Source organism: Miniopterus schreibersii (genome assembly GCF_964146895.1).
Source record: "Miniopterus schreibersii genome assembly, chromosome: 2".
NCBI lineage: Eukaryota > Metazoa > Chordata > Mammalia > Chiroptera > Miniopteridae > Miniopterus > Miniopterus schreibersii.
The window spans coordinates 11,604,532-11,626,622 of NC_138102.1; the positions used below are offsets into that span (position 1 = coordinate 11,604,532).

At 39.3% G+C, this 22,091-nt stretch overlaps 1 protein-coding gene across 2 annotated transcripts in view; it reads left to right on the forward strand.

Annotated features, from left to right (window-relative positions):
• Positions 1-22,091, forward strand: part of MSR1 (macrophage scavenger receptor 1) — a 58,627-nt gene that overhangs the window by 32,869 nt on the left and 3,667 nt on the right. For both annotated transcript variants that reach the window (XM_081128140.1, XM_081128141.1), the window contains exon 9: positions 14,972-15,160. In XM_081128140.1, coding sequence (XP_080984266.1) covers positions 14,972-15,160 — 189 coding nt within the window. The remainder of the gene's footprint in view (positions 1-14,971; positions 15,161-22,091) is intronic.

Genomic DNA, 22,091 nt, shown 5'->3' on the forward strand with positions numbered 1-22,091 from the left:
TGTTTAAAAAATACAGTACACTTTCTCTGCATTAACAAAGGTAATGATTTTAACCTAATACTGTGTACAGATGCAACCTTTAGACAAATTAGGGTCACCATTGTGAATGCCAGCATCGAAGTATGGGGTAACCACATGACGCTTTCCGTAAATGTTGCATCGTTGATCTATTTTCCCTTGAATTACGTAACACTGAACATCATGTGTCTCCTTAAAGGGCTTTAGTGGTTTTCAATGATTATTAGTATTGTTATTATATTAAAACAGTAGAAACATTAGTACATATATCTTTTCTCCTTTGATCACTTTTGTCTGCTGTATATGTTAAAAATATATATATGTTTTTATTGATTTCAGAGAGAGGAAAGGAGAGGGGGAGAGAGAGAAACATCAATGAGGAGAGTCACTGATCGGCTGCCTCCTGCACCCCCGACTGGGGATCGAGCCCCCAACCCGGGCATGTGCCCTGACCGGGAATCGAACCGTGATCTCCTGGGTCCCAGTCGACGCCCATCCGCTGAGCCGCGCCGGCCGGGCTGCTGTGCACTTTTTATCCACTCCTTCCCCTTTCTCTTTGTCACTCCACCGACTTTCAGCTGAGCTCCCTGTATCACTCTCTCTTCCCCATCTCCACTGTTTTCTCTCTGTGTATCTCTTCCTTTATCTTTGGTTCACATTTATCTCCCCTTCTCCTCCTGAGATTTTCTCTGAGCTACTTAACTTAGACTCTGGTTAATCTTGGCAAATACAGGACTTCTTTACTTTGTTGCCTGTAAACTGAACACACACACAGTCTTCTGTTGCATGAGGTTATCAAATGCTTTGAACATTTTTTTCAGAAGTGTTTTCAGTTACAGATAATTTCATGGCTGTTTAAAGTTTATGTGCATTCTTTCTTTGAGAAAGCATTAAGAGAGATATTTCTGTATATAAGTGTATATAGCCTGCAGACTCCATGGAGAGTATATAACTATAATATTTCAAAAAGAAAGAAAGAATCATATACACAAACATCTAGACAGGGTGTTCTGCTTTTTATTTATTTAAGTTAATATGCTAGTCATCTACCTATCAGTACATATGGCTCTATCTTTTGGCTCTCAATAGCTATACATTATTCCATGATACAGCTCTACCATAATTACCCCAATATATCCCTCAGTCCACTAGTCATGAACACTTGAAGATTTTTGCTTGCTTTGGTTTGGCTTTAATAAACAGTGCTACATACAGCATTCTCATACATGATCTTGTGCAAATATTTTTTAATAGAGAATTTTCCAGGAGTAGAATCAGGAGATCAAAAGTGGCAAGCATTTTACCATTTGATGGATTCTTGAAAATGGCTCCTAAAAGATTATACCAACTTATTCTGTATGAAAGTGCCTGATTCCCCACATCTATAAAAATTTATATTAAATTATTTTAATATACATTCTTTCATATTTTTCAGGCATGATTTAAATATAATACAAATAATAATTGATTTCCTCTTTTACATATGTGTCAGGACCAGTTCCACTCCCTGATCATATTAGGGCAGGGCCCTTTTAAGATCAGGTGGGTTGGGCGGGACACCTTCTGCTACCATCTCATTAAAAGGCCCTTCACCTCTGGACAAATCACCAGCACAGCTGACTCCAAGATCTCTTTGTGGCTCTTCCAAACGACATGGTTCCCGTGTGGTGCCCGGCTTCCTCGTGGCTTCCTCTCCTAGTCCTGGGCGCTGTTTGGGACTCTGTTCTCATGCTCATACCCCTCCCCACTCCAGTATCGCAGCATCACTACCATCGCCCAGCATCCCTAACTGGGATGCCTTCCACTGCACTGACTGGCATGTTTTTCCAACCAGCCCTCAGAGCCAGGCCAGGAGTCCTCTGCCACCCATTCATCTAGTGCTTGATGAACCAATTTAACCCATTGGGTCCTAAGAGAAACCTCATGGGTACTGACTAGATGTGGGTTCTTTACACTTAAAAACACTTCTCAACCAGAGATAGGGGTAACATAAAAGAAAATCCATTTATTCTGTCATTCATTCAACATATGTTTATTCTGTACCTCCTGGAGCTGGACTTCATAGCTAATAAGATAGCTGTTGTGTCTGGCCTTAGAGAGCTCATTGTCCATCAAAGACATAAATGTGTAAATAAGCAATTATACAATACAGCGGAACTGTATTGGAGGAAGAACAGGGCTCTATAGATGTTTAGAGGAGATCAAGATTTTTAAATGCCTTAAAATATTAAAAAGGAAAATTATGTTGATTTGCTTAGTTTACCTTCTTGTCTTCTTACTGTCCAAATTACAGCATTTTTTCCCCCCAAGTTTTATAGTGAGGTAAAGTGGAGCTTGAACAGCTCATTCAACACATTTGAATCAAAACCAAAACTTGTTTCCTTAAATTATCTGGCCATTGCAAGCAGGGATTGCGATCATGAAAGAATAATGCTGATAATTTATTATTCTAAAAAGCTCTTTTTATTTTGTGCTATAAATAACCAATATAGTTCCTGGAGAAAAAGAAATATTTCACTAGAACTGGAGATATTTTGTGTAGGTGAAAAAAGGTCTACAAACGGAGAAAGGAGAAAAGGTCAGAAAAGACAGATTTTTAAAAAATGACTCTGAAATAATGTGGGATTCCATGTTATTTTTGAATATCTCTCTATTAATAGGTCCCATTTTCACAGCTCCTCTGTCCTTCAAGGTTTAACACATAGCCCGAGGATCCACAGCATTAGGTCCTAGTAGAGTTCTCAGTAGTGTGCCTGTGCGCATCTCACCACTTCTGCTCTCCTCCCTGCGAAATGGGCATCTTAACACCTACCTCACAGGGTTGTTGTGAGGATCACGTGAGATACCGTGTGTGTGGAGATGCTCTATATAATCATAAAGTGCTTTAAATATGTAAGGTATGGTTCGCAGTGGTCTCTCTGCACTGGAACTGCTGTTCCTTGTTAGTATAATGCAGACATTTCAAATCTGTAATTAGGAGGAGTGAAAGCAAAACGAAAATTTAAGAAGCCAAATAAATGTTATGGACAGAAAGAGAGATATTAGAGAATAAGATAAGATTTCACGTTAGCTAGAGCAATGCAAGTGTGACCAGGTCACAAATCAAGGAGTTTGAGTCAAGCAGAAGAGCGTAAATTATAAATAAAAACAGCAACTAAACAGAGTGCATGCCAGAGGCCAGAGCTGTCAACAGAGGTCAGAAAAAAATAATGTCAGGCTCATAAATAAGAGTCCAGGCTCTGAAAGACATAGTACGAGCCCAAGACACTGCTGAGAGAGCTGTAGAAGCGTTTAAATAAATCAGAGTTGTCAGTGGTACTCTGGGTTTTTGCCTGCACAACACCAAAGTCTCCAGGGGCCAGGGGGGCCGGAAGGGGGGAAATCCGCCAATTGTCATATAGTCCTAAATATTGGCAAACTGGTAACGTTGACTAGCCAGTTAGTGTAAACATCTGGAGACTAGTTGGATCTCTTTGTCCATGGTTTAATTGGACATGACTTCCTCCCCAGCTCCGCACTGGGGAGCAGGTAGAGCCCTAGCTCCCTCTTCTCCAGCCAGCAGGCCTTGGTCCACACTGGCCACAGAATGGCCTAGATCCCGGAGATCCTGAGGGACAATTCTCTGGGGTTCCATTCGCAAGTTATCTGACACCTGAGATTACAAATAGATTCTTAAGTGTGTGAAATACTAACCTGGACTTCCCAAATTAGGGAAGAAGGGCTTCTCTTTAAACAAAAATAGATGCCAAATGCCCAGTTCAAATGCACAAATTGTACCAACTTTAATAGTGTCTAATGGAAAGAAAACAAGCCTGAAACAAGCTCTAATGCTAGTCACATGGTTTGTCTGCTATGTTCTCACCCTACCTTGGAAGGTTAAGTGTTTCACTCAAGCAAAAGAATTCCTACCATAAAATTAAACACTGTGTGAGGCTCTGTCCTAAACACACCTATTACTAATATGTGGGTTGTTTGTATATTTTACTGTGCTTTGCTCGTGCCAATGAGACTGCAACTGGGATGTGACTTTAGAGTATCTTACTTTGAAACTCATACAACGATAGGAGCAAGCAACTTGTTTTTCCCTTGATGTCTACCGAGGACTCAATCGTCAATGAATTCTGGTCTTTCTCAAAGCGTTCAATTGACCAAAGTAAAGCCTTCTCCCCCAATCACCAAATAATGATAATAATGAACATTTAAAGAACATTTGCTGTACACAAGGGACTTCTGATACATTATCCCATTTAATCCTCAGAAGAGTCTTTGAGGTAAGTAATATTATTCCCATTGTATAGATTAGAAGCTGAAGCTTACTGCTAATAAATGGAAGAACAGAAACTCAAAGCCAAGTCTATCAATTTTCAAAGTCCCCGTTTGTAACTACGACTCCATTCAACACTCCCACGCTGGTTTTATGTATTTTTTATATAAATACCAGAGATATGTAGTATGAAGGGTATGGAAAGGGGAAGGAGGAAGAAAGATTTGTCACGAGCAGTTTGGCTTTTCCAGGATGGGCCTAATCATTGGAAGACCCAAAGGAGATAAAAATTTGTACAGCATGACTTCCATTAGATCAAGTTCCAAAAAGCGCTCTCAGTTAATCTTTATTTGTTTATGTTTCCGCCTTCAAATCCCCTCCATCTATTGCCTCCAGTTTCTCCCCCAAGGATATTATGAGGGATGTAGTCTCCCTGGGATGCTCACAAAGCTTCCATTGTCAGCAGGGAGAGTTACTTATGCTCAGCGGAAGGAGCCGTCTGTCACTATTCTATCTTTTTTCGGTAACTGGCTCAACTTTAACATTTTTCAATACCATCTGGCTGCTTCGATGTCCCTGTTTCCTTGTGACTCATTCTCACCTCCTCGCTTTTCTCGGTAGCCCCACTTTTGGTTTAGTGCAGCAGAGCCTACCTGAGCAGCCGTGGCTCCAGGTAACTCAGAGAATGACTGCTCATTCTAGACAGTTCTGTAACGCTGAAAGCCGTATATGATGCCACAGACTGTTGCTAAGAACGCATCCTTCCATGAACACTCCAGAGGCGTTCCCTGATGGCGTGCGCTACTAATGTTTTGTGAATTGAAATAGAGAATTCCTTCAGTAATGGGTCCAGCAGGCAGCACTTGTCTGCGGGGTTGTTATCCCAGCTGACGCTCACAGCCCAGCTCTCACCAGATCCACTGAGGAGAAAAAAAATACTCAATTCAGCTCCAGCCAGGTGTTTTCACCAGTAAAGTTTGAAATGCACCCAGTTACGTGCCGATTGCAGCCGGAGGAGAGACCCCGCAGCCACTCCCCACCCGCACCGCCTCGGACCCAGCCGCGCTCCCGCCTGCTTCAGGCACTGGGCCTCGTTCCCGCCTCTGCAGTGAGTTTAGCCTGAGACCGCACAGGGTCGTTCATGTCATTCCGATTAAAGCACGGTCTGGAAATAGGTTCGCAACCTGTCGCTCGCCCCTCCTGGCCTCTCGGGAAATGCGCTGCCCCGCAGCGTGGACCTCAAGGCGGAGGCCCTGGACCAACACAGCTACCTGTCTGCACGTGGAGCGTCCGAGAGATACCCCCACGGCGGCTGAACCCGCAGACCCTGCCCTTTCCTGGGTGCTGGTTGCTCCCACCTCCTGATTCCCCTGAATCTCACACATCCGGCCTCATCCCTCGCAAAGTAAAATACCTGCATCCCTGCGACCTTCCAGACGCTCATCACGGGAACTAGTTAAAGGAACCCGCATGTGAATATGTAGAAAAAAGGAAAAACATTCTAATGACGTTTTGGGTAACCTTACATTTATATTTTCTAAAACCCCTGAAAGGTCAATTTTTTAACTGAATATAAATATTCAGTTTCTGTGCACAGTATTTTTCAAATCTCCACATATCTTACAGTGTAATTGATCTGTCCCCTAGGAAACGACTATGTTATATTCCAAAATATCTTTCACCCCAAACTTCTTCCTGGCATACTCTCATTCAGTCCTGTCACCTACTCTATCGCCTGCACCTAAAAACACTATTACTGTACCAAAGAACGTGTAAAACATTGGTCACAAAGAATAGCCAAATGAGTAATTATGATTACTGTATCGAGACATCTCCTGGGTCCTTAAATACTTCTGCAACTTTCAAATAAGAATCTTCTAACCCTTTAAGGCAGGTATTTCAGTGACAAAGTGATTATTTCTGTTAAAGAGAGGGTTTCAGTGTGTTCAGATCACAACATAATAGGTATGGTTGCTTAATTCTCATTTATAGGTTAAAGGAAAAGCTTACGTTTTCAAGTTTATACCCATTGGGGAACTCTATTTCTCATTTCATTGGAAAATAATCAGAACCACAAAACGAAGTGAAAAAAGAAAAAGGGAAATGCATTAGTGTGCTGGGGTTGCCCAAACAGAATAACCCGACTGGGTGGATTAAGCAACAGACGTTTATTTTCTCGCAGTTCCGGAGGCAGGAAGTTCAAGACCAAGGTGCTCTCAGGACACCAGTCCTGTTGGATTAGGACCCCACCCTACGACCTCATTTAACCTTAATTATCTCTTTAGAGGCTCTATAATATTGCCACCTTGGGGGTTAGGATTTCAATATAAATAAAATCATTCAGTACATTGAAAAAAGAAAGGAAGAAAGAAAAAGAGAGAGAGAGAAAAAACAGGCCATAAAGGAAGTTTGTAGCACAGCTGGGACTCGGCCCTGGTCCCCTGGCTTCTAGTCTAGAGAAGCATCGTATGTCATGATAAGGATCCTGTCTGATGAATAAGCCCTGGGACCCTCCCTTTGGAAATAAAGCATTCAGTTAGTAGCTCAACCTCACTAAGAACCCAAGGTTGAGATATACCATATTTTACAGGGTTTTTCCCCCCCTCTGATTTTTCTTTCTGGTTTTACCCAAACGAGATATGCCATCCATGTTTTCTTTCGTGTTTCTAAGAGTATCTACTTTGATTACATGAAAATAGCTGAGAATTAAGCTACACCGTTGCAAGCAAATGTTTCCTGGAGCATTCTCTGTTGGAGAATTTTTGTTGGATTTTTGAGGCATCAAGTGACCTGTCCTTAAATACCTCTGGGCACAGCTGTTAGACACAAATCATGGCTTCTCCTGCCAAGGGCAGAGGGAATAAAGACCATGCACACAATTGTCTTCTCACAGTTCCAATAAGTCAACCTGATAGCAGCTTTCAGAGCTCTGGACAGTTCGGAGGATAAACAAAATATAGCACACAGCACCAAGGAGAGTGAATACTGTCTTTTCATTTACCTCCCAATCCAGTTCAAGGTACAGGGGCTCAGTTATTTTGGAAAATTATTTTCTCTTCATAAAAAGTCAGGAAATCTGTACCGAGTGGCCAGCCCTGCCAAGAACCGGATGGATTAAACTTTAGTGGGTCAACTTTGGGGCAGTTTCCTCCGCAGCATCCGCAGCTCAAATCCCCTGTGGTCTATGCTTTCACAGGTTCCTAGAATAACTTTCAGAATAAAGTATAATGAATAATTCTATCACTACCGTTTATATCGTACTTTACAGTTAGTTTAAAATACATTTTTTCACATATTATCATATTTGAAACCTCAGTTCTAGGAAGTAGGCATTATGTTTATTTTATAAATGTGTAAATGAAGCCACAAAAGGTTCGTTAGATCACCTATATCTAACAGTTTATGGAGAGGGACATGAAGGCTCCCAGGAGGCCTGGCTGAGGCCTACATTTTCAGAAATCAGAAAGAATAATAATGTAACTTCTGCTGCTTTATGATGTGTTTTCTAAATTAGCCTTGTTTCATGCATTAATGGGTTACTTGATTTTTTTTTATGCTCTAGGGTTTTAAGTGGAGAGCAAAATTTTAAATGCCCTACAGATAGGTAAATAAAATTTCCCTTTATAAATTTTTAAATATTCTCCTATTCAACTCTAGAAACTAAGACTCACTTAGAAATGAAATATTAAATAATAATAAGATTGCTTTAAAATGATAACAAATACCTCAGTAAATGAGCACCATCCCTTGGAGAAAGCAATGTGCTTTTGAAATGCAGACCTTTTGATTGAACCGGCAGTTTGAAAACCCAGTGGTAGAAGCAGCTTATAGCTCATGACACTGAAGAGAAATTACACCGAAACCAGGCTCTGCTTTTCTTGTCTCACTTGGCTTTTCAGTTTTGTTTGTTTTCCGCATGTAAACTCATCCTTAAGCATCACATCCCTGTGGGGATCTGTACACCTAGAGCGGGGTTCTTCTTAAACACAAGTTCTTCTTTCATCTCAAATATTTACCACCTTTTCAGCAATATTTTAAAGTCCTATCTGATGATTCAATTAAAAAACTGACAAATTAGGATTGAAAATAATGCGTTCTGATATTTTTTTAACTCTCATACATTGAAGCAATACACTCTTACTCATGATTAAGTTAGATTTACTCAATGTCATCTGAGTTTAGTGCAGTTTAATTTGCAGCAACACTCTCTCAATCTTTACTCAGCAGGTGAACTATGGGTGTTCAGTGTAATCGTGGTCGCCTTTGCTCACTGTTTCCCAGTGTAACCCAGATGTCTACGACCCAGCTATTCTGCAGTCCTCAAATCTTGGGGGTCAGTTTTTTCTTTAATACTGAGCTACAACTGTTTGAGCGCCAACCTCATGCTCTAAGGCAATTCCTGGGATTCCTGTGTACAATAGTTTGATGAGAATATAGAAAATCCACATTCCTGTGTATCTCATCTGAATCCCTGCCGCCTCTGTGACAGTGGGTGTCATCGTGTCCCTAAAAACCCATGTCCGCCTGAAACCTCAGAACATGACCTTAACTGGAAATAGGGTCTCTGCAGGTATAATTGAGCTAATACGAAGTCATGCTGGACTCAGGTGAGCCCTAAATCCAATGACTGGCACCTTCACAAAAACACAGGCTGCAGGGACACAGTGAAGATCACGGGGAGAGGGCGAGGCAGAGGTGGGAGCGGCGCCCTTACAGGCCAGGAGCCGCCAGGAGCTGGGGAAAGGCCGGGGGGCCCCTCCTGAGCCGCCCAAGGGGCATCGCCCTCGGGCTTCGCGCCCAGGCCCTGAGAGGAGCTGGCGGTGGCTTTAGGCCACACGGCTGTGGGCGTTTGTCACAATCGCCCTGGGCTCTCCTCTCCATTCTCTCTTGGGGTTTCCTGAATATGTGTCTCTCTCCACACCCAGAGCAACGGGTTCAAAATCTGCTACATTCTTTTTCAGAGAAATGGAACTTGTTTCTCCAAGCATCTGGTATCTGGGTTGCAGCTTTCATAGCGAAGTACCTCCTTACGATAATTACCTTCAATAAAAAGCCAGGTCCCTTCCTAGAGGAATTTTGCCATATTATAAGGACCCCCAGGTCAACCTGCAATCATTTTTGGAACTCAAACATCATAATTACCATTGTAATATATTTAACTGTAAATTCCAATTTAAATAAATGATATCAAAATGACTATGAGGTTAACAATATCCTAAATGAAAATGAATTACACTCCTCAAAAGTCATTTTTAACCTCAGTTCACCCAGGCAGCAGTGATAGACACATGCACAAAAGCCCGGGGTTCAGACACTTCCCAACATACTTCTGTCTTATTAGGGGTTAGCAGATTCATAATATCGTTTTCCTAACTTTTAAGGAAAGACCTATATGAAGCATTTTTATAATTTATTTAGGGCTCCTGTATGGCTCCATCTATATCTCTGTGAATGTGTTGTCTTCTTTAAATAAAATATATTTTACACATAAAGAAAAGAAGGGTGACCAGCAAACAAAACTTTTGTATGATATATGAAGTGTTTGGATTTATTTTTAATAAAAAGGGGAAAAGCAAAATAAATAAGTAAACAAACAGGAAAGAAAGATAAATATTCATAACAAATAGCTAATTAATAGTCAGGTACACACACCTGGGTTTTAGAGATATTGAAATTTTACCATACGAACTACAAGTATTTGTTTTTAAAGATATATAATTTTAATTAATAGAGTTGAAACCCTACTAATGCCTGCCTCCCTTGCTTTTCCAAGATAAAACGTTGCCTTGGAGTTTATATGTTTCTTTCCATTCAGGTTTTCATATATTTACTACATATGTATGTGTGCATAAACAATAGATGGTATTGTATTGTGTGTTATTTTACATAAATGGAATCCTCTCTCATTCTGACCTTGTTCTTTCTCCTTGATGTTATGAATTTCAGCTTTGTCATAGACCTGCTACAACAGTAAGCATTAGTGAATATCCAGCCACTATTTATTTGATTAAATTACTCTGAGTTTTAAAAATAATATAATTATATAATATTAGAAAAAGATTATATATTCAATTTCTGTCCCATATACAGAATTAGTGTCACTATGCTTAGATACTTTCTTCCAGTCTTTTTATATATCTTTTTTTTTGCATAACTGAAATAAAAATTTTTAATAATGTAGTCATTTAATATTATATTATCATATTTCCCCCTATTTCCACACGATCCTTTGAACAGTTGTGCTTAATGCCTCTAAAACTATCCATCTAATGTATAGCTATCCCTTTATCTGGAGATATTTAATATATATGTTTTACTTCTCCCTTTAAAAATAAGTATGCAATAAACAAAATAAAAATAACCCCTGAACTTTTTAACTTTTATTGTATTAGTGTTATTTCCTCAGATTAAATGACAAAACCTTTTGTAAAACATCTGGTCTATTACATATTTTTGTTTGGTATCTTATGGTCATAGAAAAATGAATGTGCTATTTTAATAAATATTTTATATATTGTTTTTATTTTACAAATGGACTTTAAAATATATAGAAATTAACATACTACATTCTTCCCTCTAGAACTAGGAAGTAAAAATAGTAAGATTGCCACTAAAACGTTAAATTACAATGAATCAGAGCAGAGATAATGTCAAATCACCTAACCTGACTGAATGTATTAACATATATAAAGAAAAATGTGCTCGCAGTCCAGTCCCAGAGGCAAAATCTCACTCCTATGTCTCATTGTAAATTAATAAATTAATTAAACGAATAATTCACTTATTGTGATTTGACTTCCTATAAAGATTGCCCAGGGGAGAAAATGGCCTTGTCAAGCAGATACAAATATTCCAGTTTTTGAGGCAATTACATTTCCCCTTGTAAATTGAATTGACATTTAGTCCCAAGATTCTGTTTGACATTAGTCTGCCACTGAGAGATAACTCCTCTAACCCTACAAAATCAGGTTGTGGAATATGTAAGGCTTTTGATCAGAACTTCCCACCAAACCCTCCTCCTGCCTTGGGGACTTTCAGTAGACAGCCATGCCATTTTTTGCTGTAATAAACTCATATTTAATTCAGTTAAATCAGGCTTTTCCTCCGTGATTTCCTTTACTGCTTCTATTGTTTGATATGTTAAGCATTTACCAATTTAATTCATTCAGCTAATGCAGTTTGCATATCAAGAAGAACTCACCACTCATTCATTCATTCATTCATTCATTCATATCATAACTCTTTATGAAGTGACTACTAAGTGAAAATCTAGATTTTGTCAGCTGATAAAAATATAACTGTAAGGATCTCAGTCTAGTGGAGAAAATAAACTAGTTTGCAGTGTTTTGGTAGGTCAGCTGTGCTGTGGGAGTTGGAAGTGAGAAACCCATCCAAACCTGGGGTGGATTGAGGGTGGAGAAATGGGAAGTATGTGAAGGGGAGAGGAAAGGGCAGGGAGGTGGAGAGGAGGGATTAAGGGAATATTCTAGAAAGGAACCAAAGCTCCAGAAATTAAGGAAAGTAAGGCATATTTAGGCAAAGTGAATAATTATATTATAAAATAAAAAGGGCAGGAGTGCAGGGGCCAAGAGGTTCTCAAAGGATTCGACTGGAGAGGAGAGGAAAGCAGAGAGGAATCATGACCTTAGTTATTTCAGGGATCACTTGGCAAGAGTACCCCTACTGAATCCTACTCTATTGTGTTTTCAGCTATAACAGGGGTTGGGAAGCTTTTTCTACAAAAGGCCAGATAGCAAATATGCCAGAAGGTCTCTGTCACGACTATTCAACTCGAATGTTTTGGCCTGAATGGAGCCCCAGACAACATACGGACGGGTGGGCGAGGCTGCATTCCAGTGCAGCTCCATGTGACAGGCAGCAGGCTGAAATTGGCCCAGGGGCCATCATTTACTCCTCTCTGGTACAGCAGACTTTTTGAAAATAGTAGATAATCATGTCTGGAAATCACAAAGCTCAAGTAAACTCAAGTAGATTTTGTCTCTTTGCAGAGGCTCATCCCAGTTGGTAAAGAACTCATCTTTGAGGAGCATAAGCAGTTAGCAGGGAATTATTTTAAAAAATTTTTTTAATGAATAAGGTGATTAATATCACAGGTAATATATTCATCCCAATGCTTTTGTCAGAAAAGGAAAACCTCAAAATTTTTAAAACTTGTAAAAATAAAAACTTTGTATTTGCCTACCATTTTAAAGAATGGACTATTTCTGTTAACTTTCATAATGATCTCAAAAATGCACGAGCCTTGAAGGTGGGGTACGTTTAGTATTCAAATTATTCCAGGAACCCAGGGAAACGCCTGGTACAGAGAAGTTGTATGAAGATGCATTGAACTAAGAGCAAATATCATCTTCCTTTTAAACAGCTGAAAAATTTGTGCCCTTATATCAATGTTTTAATAAGGGCACATAAAGAGTGTCAGAGGCAGAACTAAAATCCAGATTATCTGAATCCTGGATTTTTAATTTCAGTTATACTCCACAGTGACAGATATGAAAAAGAACACAGGGCTAAACATATAATTGATATTGCATAAATACACAAAGATTATTAGAATGTTTTCTATGAAATGAATTTATTGTCTTTGCTCAAAACTCCCCTTCAACTAGGAAATGCCTCTGACCCTCACTCCAGAAAAACTATGTAAGTGCAGTGACCTGTCTTTGGCCCAAGCTGTTTGGTCCACAGATGGGCAATCTAGCTCAAACAAAGCCAGAGGAGGGCTTCCGCGGGCCTTTAGAACTGTCAGTAAGGTAGAGATTGTAAAATAGAAATTTATGAGTTATTAACACACATGCTTTATCATGTGGATTAGGGAACAGAGATATCCAGCTTGCAACAAACGGAAAGAATGAAGCAATTTACAGAGAGGCTTTCAGATAAAACTTGGAGAGTACTGAGCAGATTTGAATTGGTTCAACTGATCTAGATGCCCTAATAGCATCTTACCCCTGGGTTCTGTAGGGAATCCTGAGGTCCCCAACATATATTATCATTTCCATTTTGGCATGTGTTTCTGTTTGTAGCCAATTACAAAGTGATGACTAATACAAAGCCATTAAGTAGACACATGGTCAGTTTAGCTGTGTTTATCTGATTTGAATCTGGAGGAAGTCTACATTAATAAAGTCCAGGGGAGAATTAAGACAGCTACCCAGAAAAAAATACATAAAAATTACTCTTTTCTGAAATCTTTAGGTACGAGGTAAATATTCCCCAGTGGAGAAAAATCTGTCTGACTAAATACGTTAGCTTGAGAGCAAAGAAACCATAGCCATTACTTACATCCATATAATGAGCTGGCTAAATTCAGAGAAAACTGACCTGCAGCTGTATAGAGAAAATGCTGATGGAGGCTGTTCAGAATGACAAAAGGGCCTTCTCTCCATCACCAAAACAGAGTGGGTGAGAGAGCCTGTGGGCTGCCGCTTTTCTCTTGGTTAGTTCAGAGATGGTCAAGGATCAGCAAAGTGTGGTCACATGTCTATAATTGATTTATAATTGAAAAAGACTGTATTTAGTTGACAGATAGGCATAGGCATGTCCAGATAGATTTAGCCCTGAAAAATTCCATAGAGGAATATATTCCTCTTCAAAACTGCACAGGCATAGGGGATTGGGAAGAAATCTGCAGCTGTTCTCTGGAATCAATGAGGCTAAAGGATTGTATAAAAGCATGACATGCCTTCACTTTTAAATTTATAATATGATCTTCCAGGTTAGTGTTCTCAAAGTATGGTCCCAGGACCAACAGCACCGGCATCACCTGGGAACTGGATAGAAGAGCAAACTCTCGAGTCCCTCTCAAGACCTGCATTAGAAACTCTGGGGGGGGGGGAGGGGGCAGCCATCTGTGACCCCATTGCACATGTCTGCGGACTGGACCGTGTTCATCCATCCCTGCTCCCCCATCACATTTATGGGCTGGGCCCAAAACACCAATGTGATGCTATTTGGAGGTGGAGCCTTTGAGAGATAATTAGGTCTAGATGCAGTCATGGGGAGAGGGTCCTCATCATGGAATTAGTGCCCCTAAGAGATCAGAGAGTTTATTCTCTCCTTTCAAAAATCGTCTGCTTTTTCTCTCATTCAAAAAAAGAAAAACGTGTTGGGGCAAAATCGAGGGCCTTGTAATAAGAAGTATCCTTGCTATTTCTAAAGAAATGTCACTATAGTTCTCTCATTTCTCTCGCTAGAAGATAGGATGTTTGGTCATCTATTTTTGTGTTTATGATATTATAAAATATCTTTCCTCCACCTCCTATGTCATTGAAAGTGACTGGATTGTATTGTGTTTTCCAGTTTGTGTGTTAGTGTGTCAAGAAAATACTGACTCACTTTGTTTCAAAATTTTCTAAATAGTACAAAAAAAATCTATATATCATTTAAAAACTCATAGCTGTTGAATTTTAAAGTCATTGGAACATAATCTTCGAAGTGTTCTCATCTACATAACTTACATAAATGTTAAAACAGAGGGAACATATTTTATGCTTCAGCTTCGACTAATGCCATACTTGCAATTAAACTCTTCAGTAGGTGATGCTAGAAGGTTTAAAATTTATTCTAATCGTTGACCTTACTGAAAAAAATGTGCTAAAATGATTTTTTTTAAAAAGCATTATGAAATTGTGTTACTATATAATTAACCCCTGCTTGCCTGTGTTACAGCTCCGCCTCAGAAAGTTCGGCTGGTTGGTGGTAGTGGCCCTCACGAAGGCAGAGTGGAGATTTTCCATGAGGGCCAGTGGGGCACAGTTTGTGATGACCACTGGGAGCTGCGCAACGGACAGGTCATCTGCAGGAGTTTGGGATACCCAGGCGTCCGAAATGTGCACAAGGGAGCTAGATTTGGACAAGGTAATTTTTAAAAAATTTATCTTTATTGTTGAGAGTATTACAGATAATTTTTTATTTATTTTTAAAATGAAGCATAGGCGTTCTCTAATATGTAGGAGCAAGTAGAGAGAAACTTAGAGCATAGGAAGAAAACTGTGTGTAGGATTTGCTAAAATGGCCTTTCCTAGAAAGTAGAAATGAAGAGAAAGGGATATTAAAATCAAATGACATATGCTCTCAGACAACCTTTAATATTCAACTTTTATTTAGATTCAGTTGGTTAGTTGGAGCGTGCTAACACAGAGGAAAATAGACTGACTGACAAAGCGGGCCTGGTGAATGAATTACGCAACTGCTAGAATCTATGAGGGGGACAGCTGCTGTTCTAATAGGAGGCGCCCATTGTCACCCATGCTGACTTGCTCACTTGGCAGATGATCGCTAAAAATTCTTCAGTTTTAGAAATAACAGCATGAGATGATCTGACTTCTTAGGATGTGTCTTTGTTGAGAAAATGAAATATAGTTTGCCAGTTGTTCAGATAATTTAATCAACATGGACTAGCCCAATAGCTTAATCCAAAGAGAGAAAAATACACTAAGATAACTTTTATCAAGATGATTTACACCTTACATTATCCAAATTGTTGACAACTCTGCAGATAGCTTTGTATCTCTAAGAAACAAGCCTGGTAGTACAATTTATTAATTTCGTATATCTCAAAGTAAACCTTTAATCTGTTACAAAGAGAAAACCAAATTCAGAGCAACAGCAGTAGCATAGGTACCTTAATTTGGGGGAAACTAGTAAGGTTTGGCAAAATGCAACCTGTGGTAGGAAAACAAAAAAGTTGTACCTCAGCTTTATTTCCTCTCCAAGTACGAAGCCTTGCCCTAGACTTCAAAGCTGGTTTTCCAGTGAAGTTCCAAACATCGATGGCAGAGCCATAGTTGGAGACCAGCGCCTTAGGATTCCACTAACTTTAAGGCCTTGTCTCACAAGTACAATATTCTTTGCCCCACAGCTTTTATTCATTCCTGCTTAGGTCTCTAGGGATTTCTGGTCTAAAGCACTGCTTAAAAAAGAAAAAGAAAAACATAAAGAAAGGAAGTATTACAGAATACTGGCAAGAAAAGGTTTTCTATTTAAATAAGTAATGAAACACTAGGGTTTCGTCTCATGTGAAATTAGTTTTGGGGCTATATGGAGGCCATTCTCCTGAGTTTTCTTCAGATAACTGACTATTTCTCTAAGGTGAGTATCCATTTTTATCGAGGCTGTGTATTTATGGTTATTGGTGACGCTACACATTATACTAGAGTTTTATTATAATAAAACAACAAGGCATGCCAGGATTTTGTTTTTCATTTCACATTTTTCAAGCGCCTGCTGAAGCGAATCGGGAAGAACAGTTTGATAACTAAGGGGACATGAGCCGAAACTTTAGTGCTGATACTTATGTCTCAGAGTTTCAATTTCTTTTTTCAACAAAGTGAGAATAATAATAATACCAAACCACATTTAGTTTGAATCTTAAAAGAGCTGACATACAAACAGTGCCCAGCACAAAGCCTGCCTCGTAGCGTTGCTCAAAAGTGGCCAAGATCACCACCAACTGTATAACAGTAGGTTTGTTTTCCGTCCTTTGGAAAGGTAGAAGAGTCAGATCTGAGTTACACTGTACGGTGGCAGCAGTGATGTCCCAGGGTCACAGAGTTCAGGGTGATTTCCCAGTGACCAGAGAGCGGTGTGGCTGAAGTGCCCGAGGTAGGGCCTCGGATAGTCTCCCCGCTCCACCCAAGGGGGCCCAGCTCTCGCCTCTGCTCAGGACGTGGGGTTCAGTACCGAACAAGCGAAGAATGAATGATTATGAGAATTTAATATAATAAAGCAAGATGAGCTGGGAGAGGTAATAAAACTGAGGTTATTTGTTCTGAAGAACAACAGGCTGAGAAATGAATTTCACGATCCGCTTCATTGTACGTTTTATTTTAAGAAACAGGCTTACGCTGTAAGCTGATTGGGGATTAGACATAGCAAACAACCTTTTTGTGTAAAGCTGCCTACCCTCTGCTTTTCCACTCCTCCACCCTAAATCTACAGTTTCCCTCCGGACGGAGGTGGGGTGGGGAGACAAAGCAATTTTGAATGCAGGGTAGAGACAGGAAACAGAAATGTGAGTGGAAGGGTTGGGGAAGGAAAGAGATGCATTCGAATTTTAATTATCTGTCATTTCTTAGGAGAGTAACAAGAATCAGATTAATGCTATACATACATTATTACCAAAATTGAAACAAGAAGGAAAAAATTGGAATTTATCTTCTTTGTATAATTCCCCCATTAAAGAAAGAAAACAATTTTCTGGATGCAGTTTCTCCTGTCTCTCTTTCTCTCTTTTTTCCTTCTGGTTTTAAAATAGCAAACCTGGCTTACCAGAGATAATCCTTGTTAGCTTTAGGAAGAATTAGTTTTGCAGCTGCAAGAAAAATGATTTATAGGAATGAAGCTTAAAGCATGTGCCTTCTCCTTGAAATAGGTTCCTTCGTTTGGATGAGCCTTTTTGCTAAAGTGGAATGTTCGTTTTGAAAATTATTCCTTAGTAGACAACAAGGTTAACTTAAGGGAGCACCGAGAGGCATTTTGCTTGTCATTGCACGGGACAGGGGAGGGGGAGGGAGTCACTTCTCTCCCAAAGCAGGTCTCCACTCGCTTGTCCCAGTGGTCCCCCTGCAGCAAACGTGGGTGAGATTTGTCAGACACTGGTGGCTCCTGGAATATGTCCCAGCCGTGCCCGAGCCCCCGCGCTAATGCGGGAAGCACAAGCTGGGCCTGGTGCGGTCACCTCCTCTGCTCCTCAGTCTACAGAAGTTTATGCCGAAGCCCCAAACTTGAGAGCAGAGACGAAAGAAAATTCAAAACGTAAATGTCATCTTCTATTCATTACCCCCTTCACATTCCATCATCAAGTTTCTAGTGGAATTTAAAATAAATACAAGAATAAACCAAAGGAGATAAAAAAATGTAACTATACCTCTGAACTAGGCTTGAGTAAATGGGAGTAAAAATAATCTCAGAGATAAATAAGATATCTTAATGGACAGGAACTCAAATTCTTACACTGCACCATGGACAATGCAAGTGCTAAAAGATGCTTACAAGTTGGATATTATATGGAACCTGATATGGAGCCTGTAGGGGTCTGAGCACATCTCTTTTGTTACTTATGGTGGCAAAGATAGTATGAAGTAGGAATAATATTGTTTAGCAAGTGCTGATTACATGACCTCATTTAGTGCACACAGTGCTTCTGAGAAATAGAAATTATAGGCCCGATTTTTCACAAAGAAAGTAACTAAAGCTGTCAGCTGTCACAAAACTTGACTGCATTTACACTGCTGCTATGGTGGGGGTGGTGTTTTTTTTGGGGGGGGGGTGAAGGGCAGAGAGTCTAGATTCATTGTCTTAACCTGTCTCTTCTCTAGACAGAATGTTCTAAGTTCTTTATCCTTAAGAGCTTGGTGTCCAAAGAGCTCACTCCTTCGAAATCTTAAAATCCTAGAATTTAACGGGAAAGGAAACCTTAGAGATTCCTTAGCCATACCCTTTACTTCGCATGTGTAATGAAGTAGAGAGAATAGTGCCTTCTTTAGAGCCACAGAACTCGAGTCCAGAATGTGAGTCTGTGGAACTATCTTCTATTCTGACTCCCAGTCCAGTGTTCAACTTTGATCCGAAAAACAATGTTTTTCTTGAGAAGCTGTTGACAAAGGACTTCCCTATTAGAAGTCCTAAAATTGATACAAATTCGTGTCACCCAGCCATAACTGGATTTAGTTCAAATTCATGCAGAGATTTTTAACCATTTGTGAGTTTTATTTTCTCACAGATCTATTCAGCAGCTCATCGCAAGTCTCATCACTTTGCTATATATTTCGCTACTGTATAAAATCTGATTCCCCTCCCTTTTTTCCCCCATAAATGTGGCGGGTTACTGAAGATTAGATTAAAGAAACTCAAATCCCTCAAAGAACAACAGTATCTGTATTTTTTTTTAAAAAAGCAGATGAAGGGGAAATGGTATCCTCTGACAAGAACACTCTCAAGCATCACAAACCAAGCTCATAAACCCCCAGAAGCTGTGGACAACACATTGGTCATTGCCTGCTTTGGAAACAACAAGCCAATCAAGTTGACCCCCAAAGCCCTAACATTTTAAAGGGAATTGAAGGTGTGTAGATGATTAGGTAGACAGATAGGTAAATGATGATAGATAGATAGATAGATAGATAGATAGATGATAGGTAGGTAGATAGGTAGATAGATAGATAGATGATAGATAGATGATAGATGATAGATGATAGATAGATAATAAATAGGATTAGAGAATAAAAACATCTAAAATGTACACGTCGCCCAGCTGGGCTTGGCTCAGCAGTTGGGCGTCGACCTAGGATCCCGGCGATCAGGGCTCCATCCCCCGTCGAGGGCCTGCAGCAGGCAGCCGATCAACGACTCTCTCATCATTGATGTTTCTCTCTCTCTCTCTCCCTCTCCTTTCCTCTCTCTGAAATCAATAAAGATATATTTTAAAAGAATAATAAAAAAATAAAATAAAATATACACATCAATTTTGCATAGGTTCCCACCAAGTAGAAAAGACAGTTTGGAGGCAAAAAATAACAATTGCAGCAGCAGCAACAAAATCCTTGAGTAACAGTTATTACCTGAAGAAATAAAAAACAAATTTGCTTTTTTATCTTTGAGGTTTGCATGAAGATAAAATTTTATTAATTTTGTGTTACCTTAGCATTAATTTTTAATGCCGAAAACAATTTGGAAGAATATGGGAAATGCATATTAAGTAAATTTTTCCCTTAGGCTCAATAGTCCTGAATATATTAATATAAAAATAAAATGACAAATCTTTGAACATTACTTTTATAGCTCTATTTGGACTCCTATGTAGTCAATAAATATCACCAAGTTGTAAAGGGCATTATGTTCTGTCGCTTGGCTCTGTTCTCTTTGAGAAAGCCATTCATCCTTTCTGAGTCTCAGTTTCTTTACCCATGAAATGGAGATAATTGCCATTATTTTACATTATTAGAAGAGTAAATTTTTAAAATTGTATGTGAAAAGAGTATGTTCACTGTATCTGAAAACATGTTCACTGTGTCTGAATCTTTCCACATAGAAAAGACCAGAGTTACTGGATGGCACAATGTGTCTTTCATATCCCTGGGTTAAGAGCTAGGAGTTCTAGATGCAAGTGTCAGTTCTGCCACTAGTTACGCATGTGACCTCAGTGGCTCCATCTGCCTAAAACAAGTCAGATGAAGTCCCCCCTTGGAGGTCAGTGTGAGAGAGATGGATTTTGATTTTGTTCACTTGTGTAGGCACTCGAAACATCTACTAAAAACTGAATCTAATCACATAGAGCATTGCAGTAAATCACTGATTAGAGGCCAGCTCTAGGCGGACGCAGGGGCAATGCTCAACCGTGCATTAGCTACTTGGCCTGGAGCAAAGTTACTTACTGTCTCCAATTTTTGCTTTCCTCAACAGTAAACTGAAACTATAGAAGCACTTAACTTTTTAAGGTTATTTGAGGTCTCAATAAGATAACACATCAAAAGCACTTTGAATGTGTCTGGCTGCATTGTAAATTCTTCAAAGAGTGTGCCGAAATATTCATTATTACTACAGAATGGTATTCCAACACTCATGGATTCCTCTACTGTGGTTTCTAAAAACTGGTGCGTGCATGTCAGCACGTCAGTTAACTAAATAATATCTATCTTGGCCTGCCCCTGTGAGGCTGGCCCTGCTGGTGTTACAGCCATCGGGAGGCCTCACTCTGAATTCTCTTTTCCTGGATTGTAAAACTTCCACACTGCTGAGATCAAATCCAACGACTAGATCTACGAAATGTGGTGAGTGAGAGCATCACAGCCTCCTGGGTACAGACACCTCACATCCAGACCATGCTCATGCTCCCGATTGTGATAGAGCCACAGCTTTCACAGAAAATTTGCTCATGTTTATTTATACGAATTATAAAAGTCCATAAATGTAGCAAATGCAATTTATAAATGTCCCACTAGTTTACTCCCTTCCATGTTAACATGAGAGTAGTTTTATTATCTGTGCAATTGTCATTATTTGCCTATATTTCTGAGTAACCCTTGGGGACTTCCAAAAAGTTGGTATAGACTTTATATGTTGTACTTTTTTAAAAACACACACAAACATACTCACATATACAAACACTCACAAATACCAAAGGGACCATGATATCCCTACTAGAGCAATTTGGGAACCAAAAAGTGTTCCTGGGAAGATTTCCGATTTCGAGAACATATATCCCTAATCTTTTTATTTTTTTCTTAAAATGTAAATGTTTAATGGTATCGACGTAAGTTTCACAATTAAAGCAAACAAGAAATTAGTTTAAATATTTAGCTTAGAGGCTGCTAGGAAAAAACAAACAAACAAACAAACTAGGTATGTAATTTGAGTATAGAATGAAAGTTGTTAATCTGCCTTTAAACTTCAAGTCGAAAAGGCTCAGTACCCGTGTGAACATTTCTAACACATTCAAGCTCTTTGGGTTCCACTCTTACAATTGATCAGTCGAGGATAGTTTTTGCTTTTTCAATAGAAATATTGTTCAAACCCTAATGACTTAATTACTATTACATTACATGAAAAATATAATGTTCCTAGTTACCTTGATAATGTAAACCAAAATATGATTTTGTCTTGTATTTGGATCTTTCTAGTGAAGGCACAAATTATTAAAAAATTAAGTGATTGTACCAATTAATTTTATGTGTAGAAATCAAAATGTCCTAATTCAAAAAGTAAATAAAAATATGAGTCATCACAGAAAATGTCTACATGGACATCCTATGAACTTATAGATTCTTCCTCAATTTAACTTCCACATTTC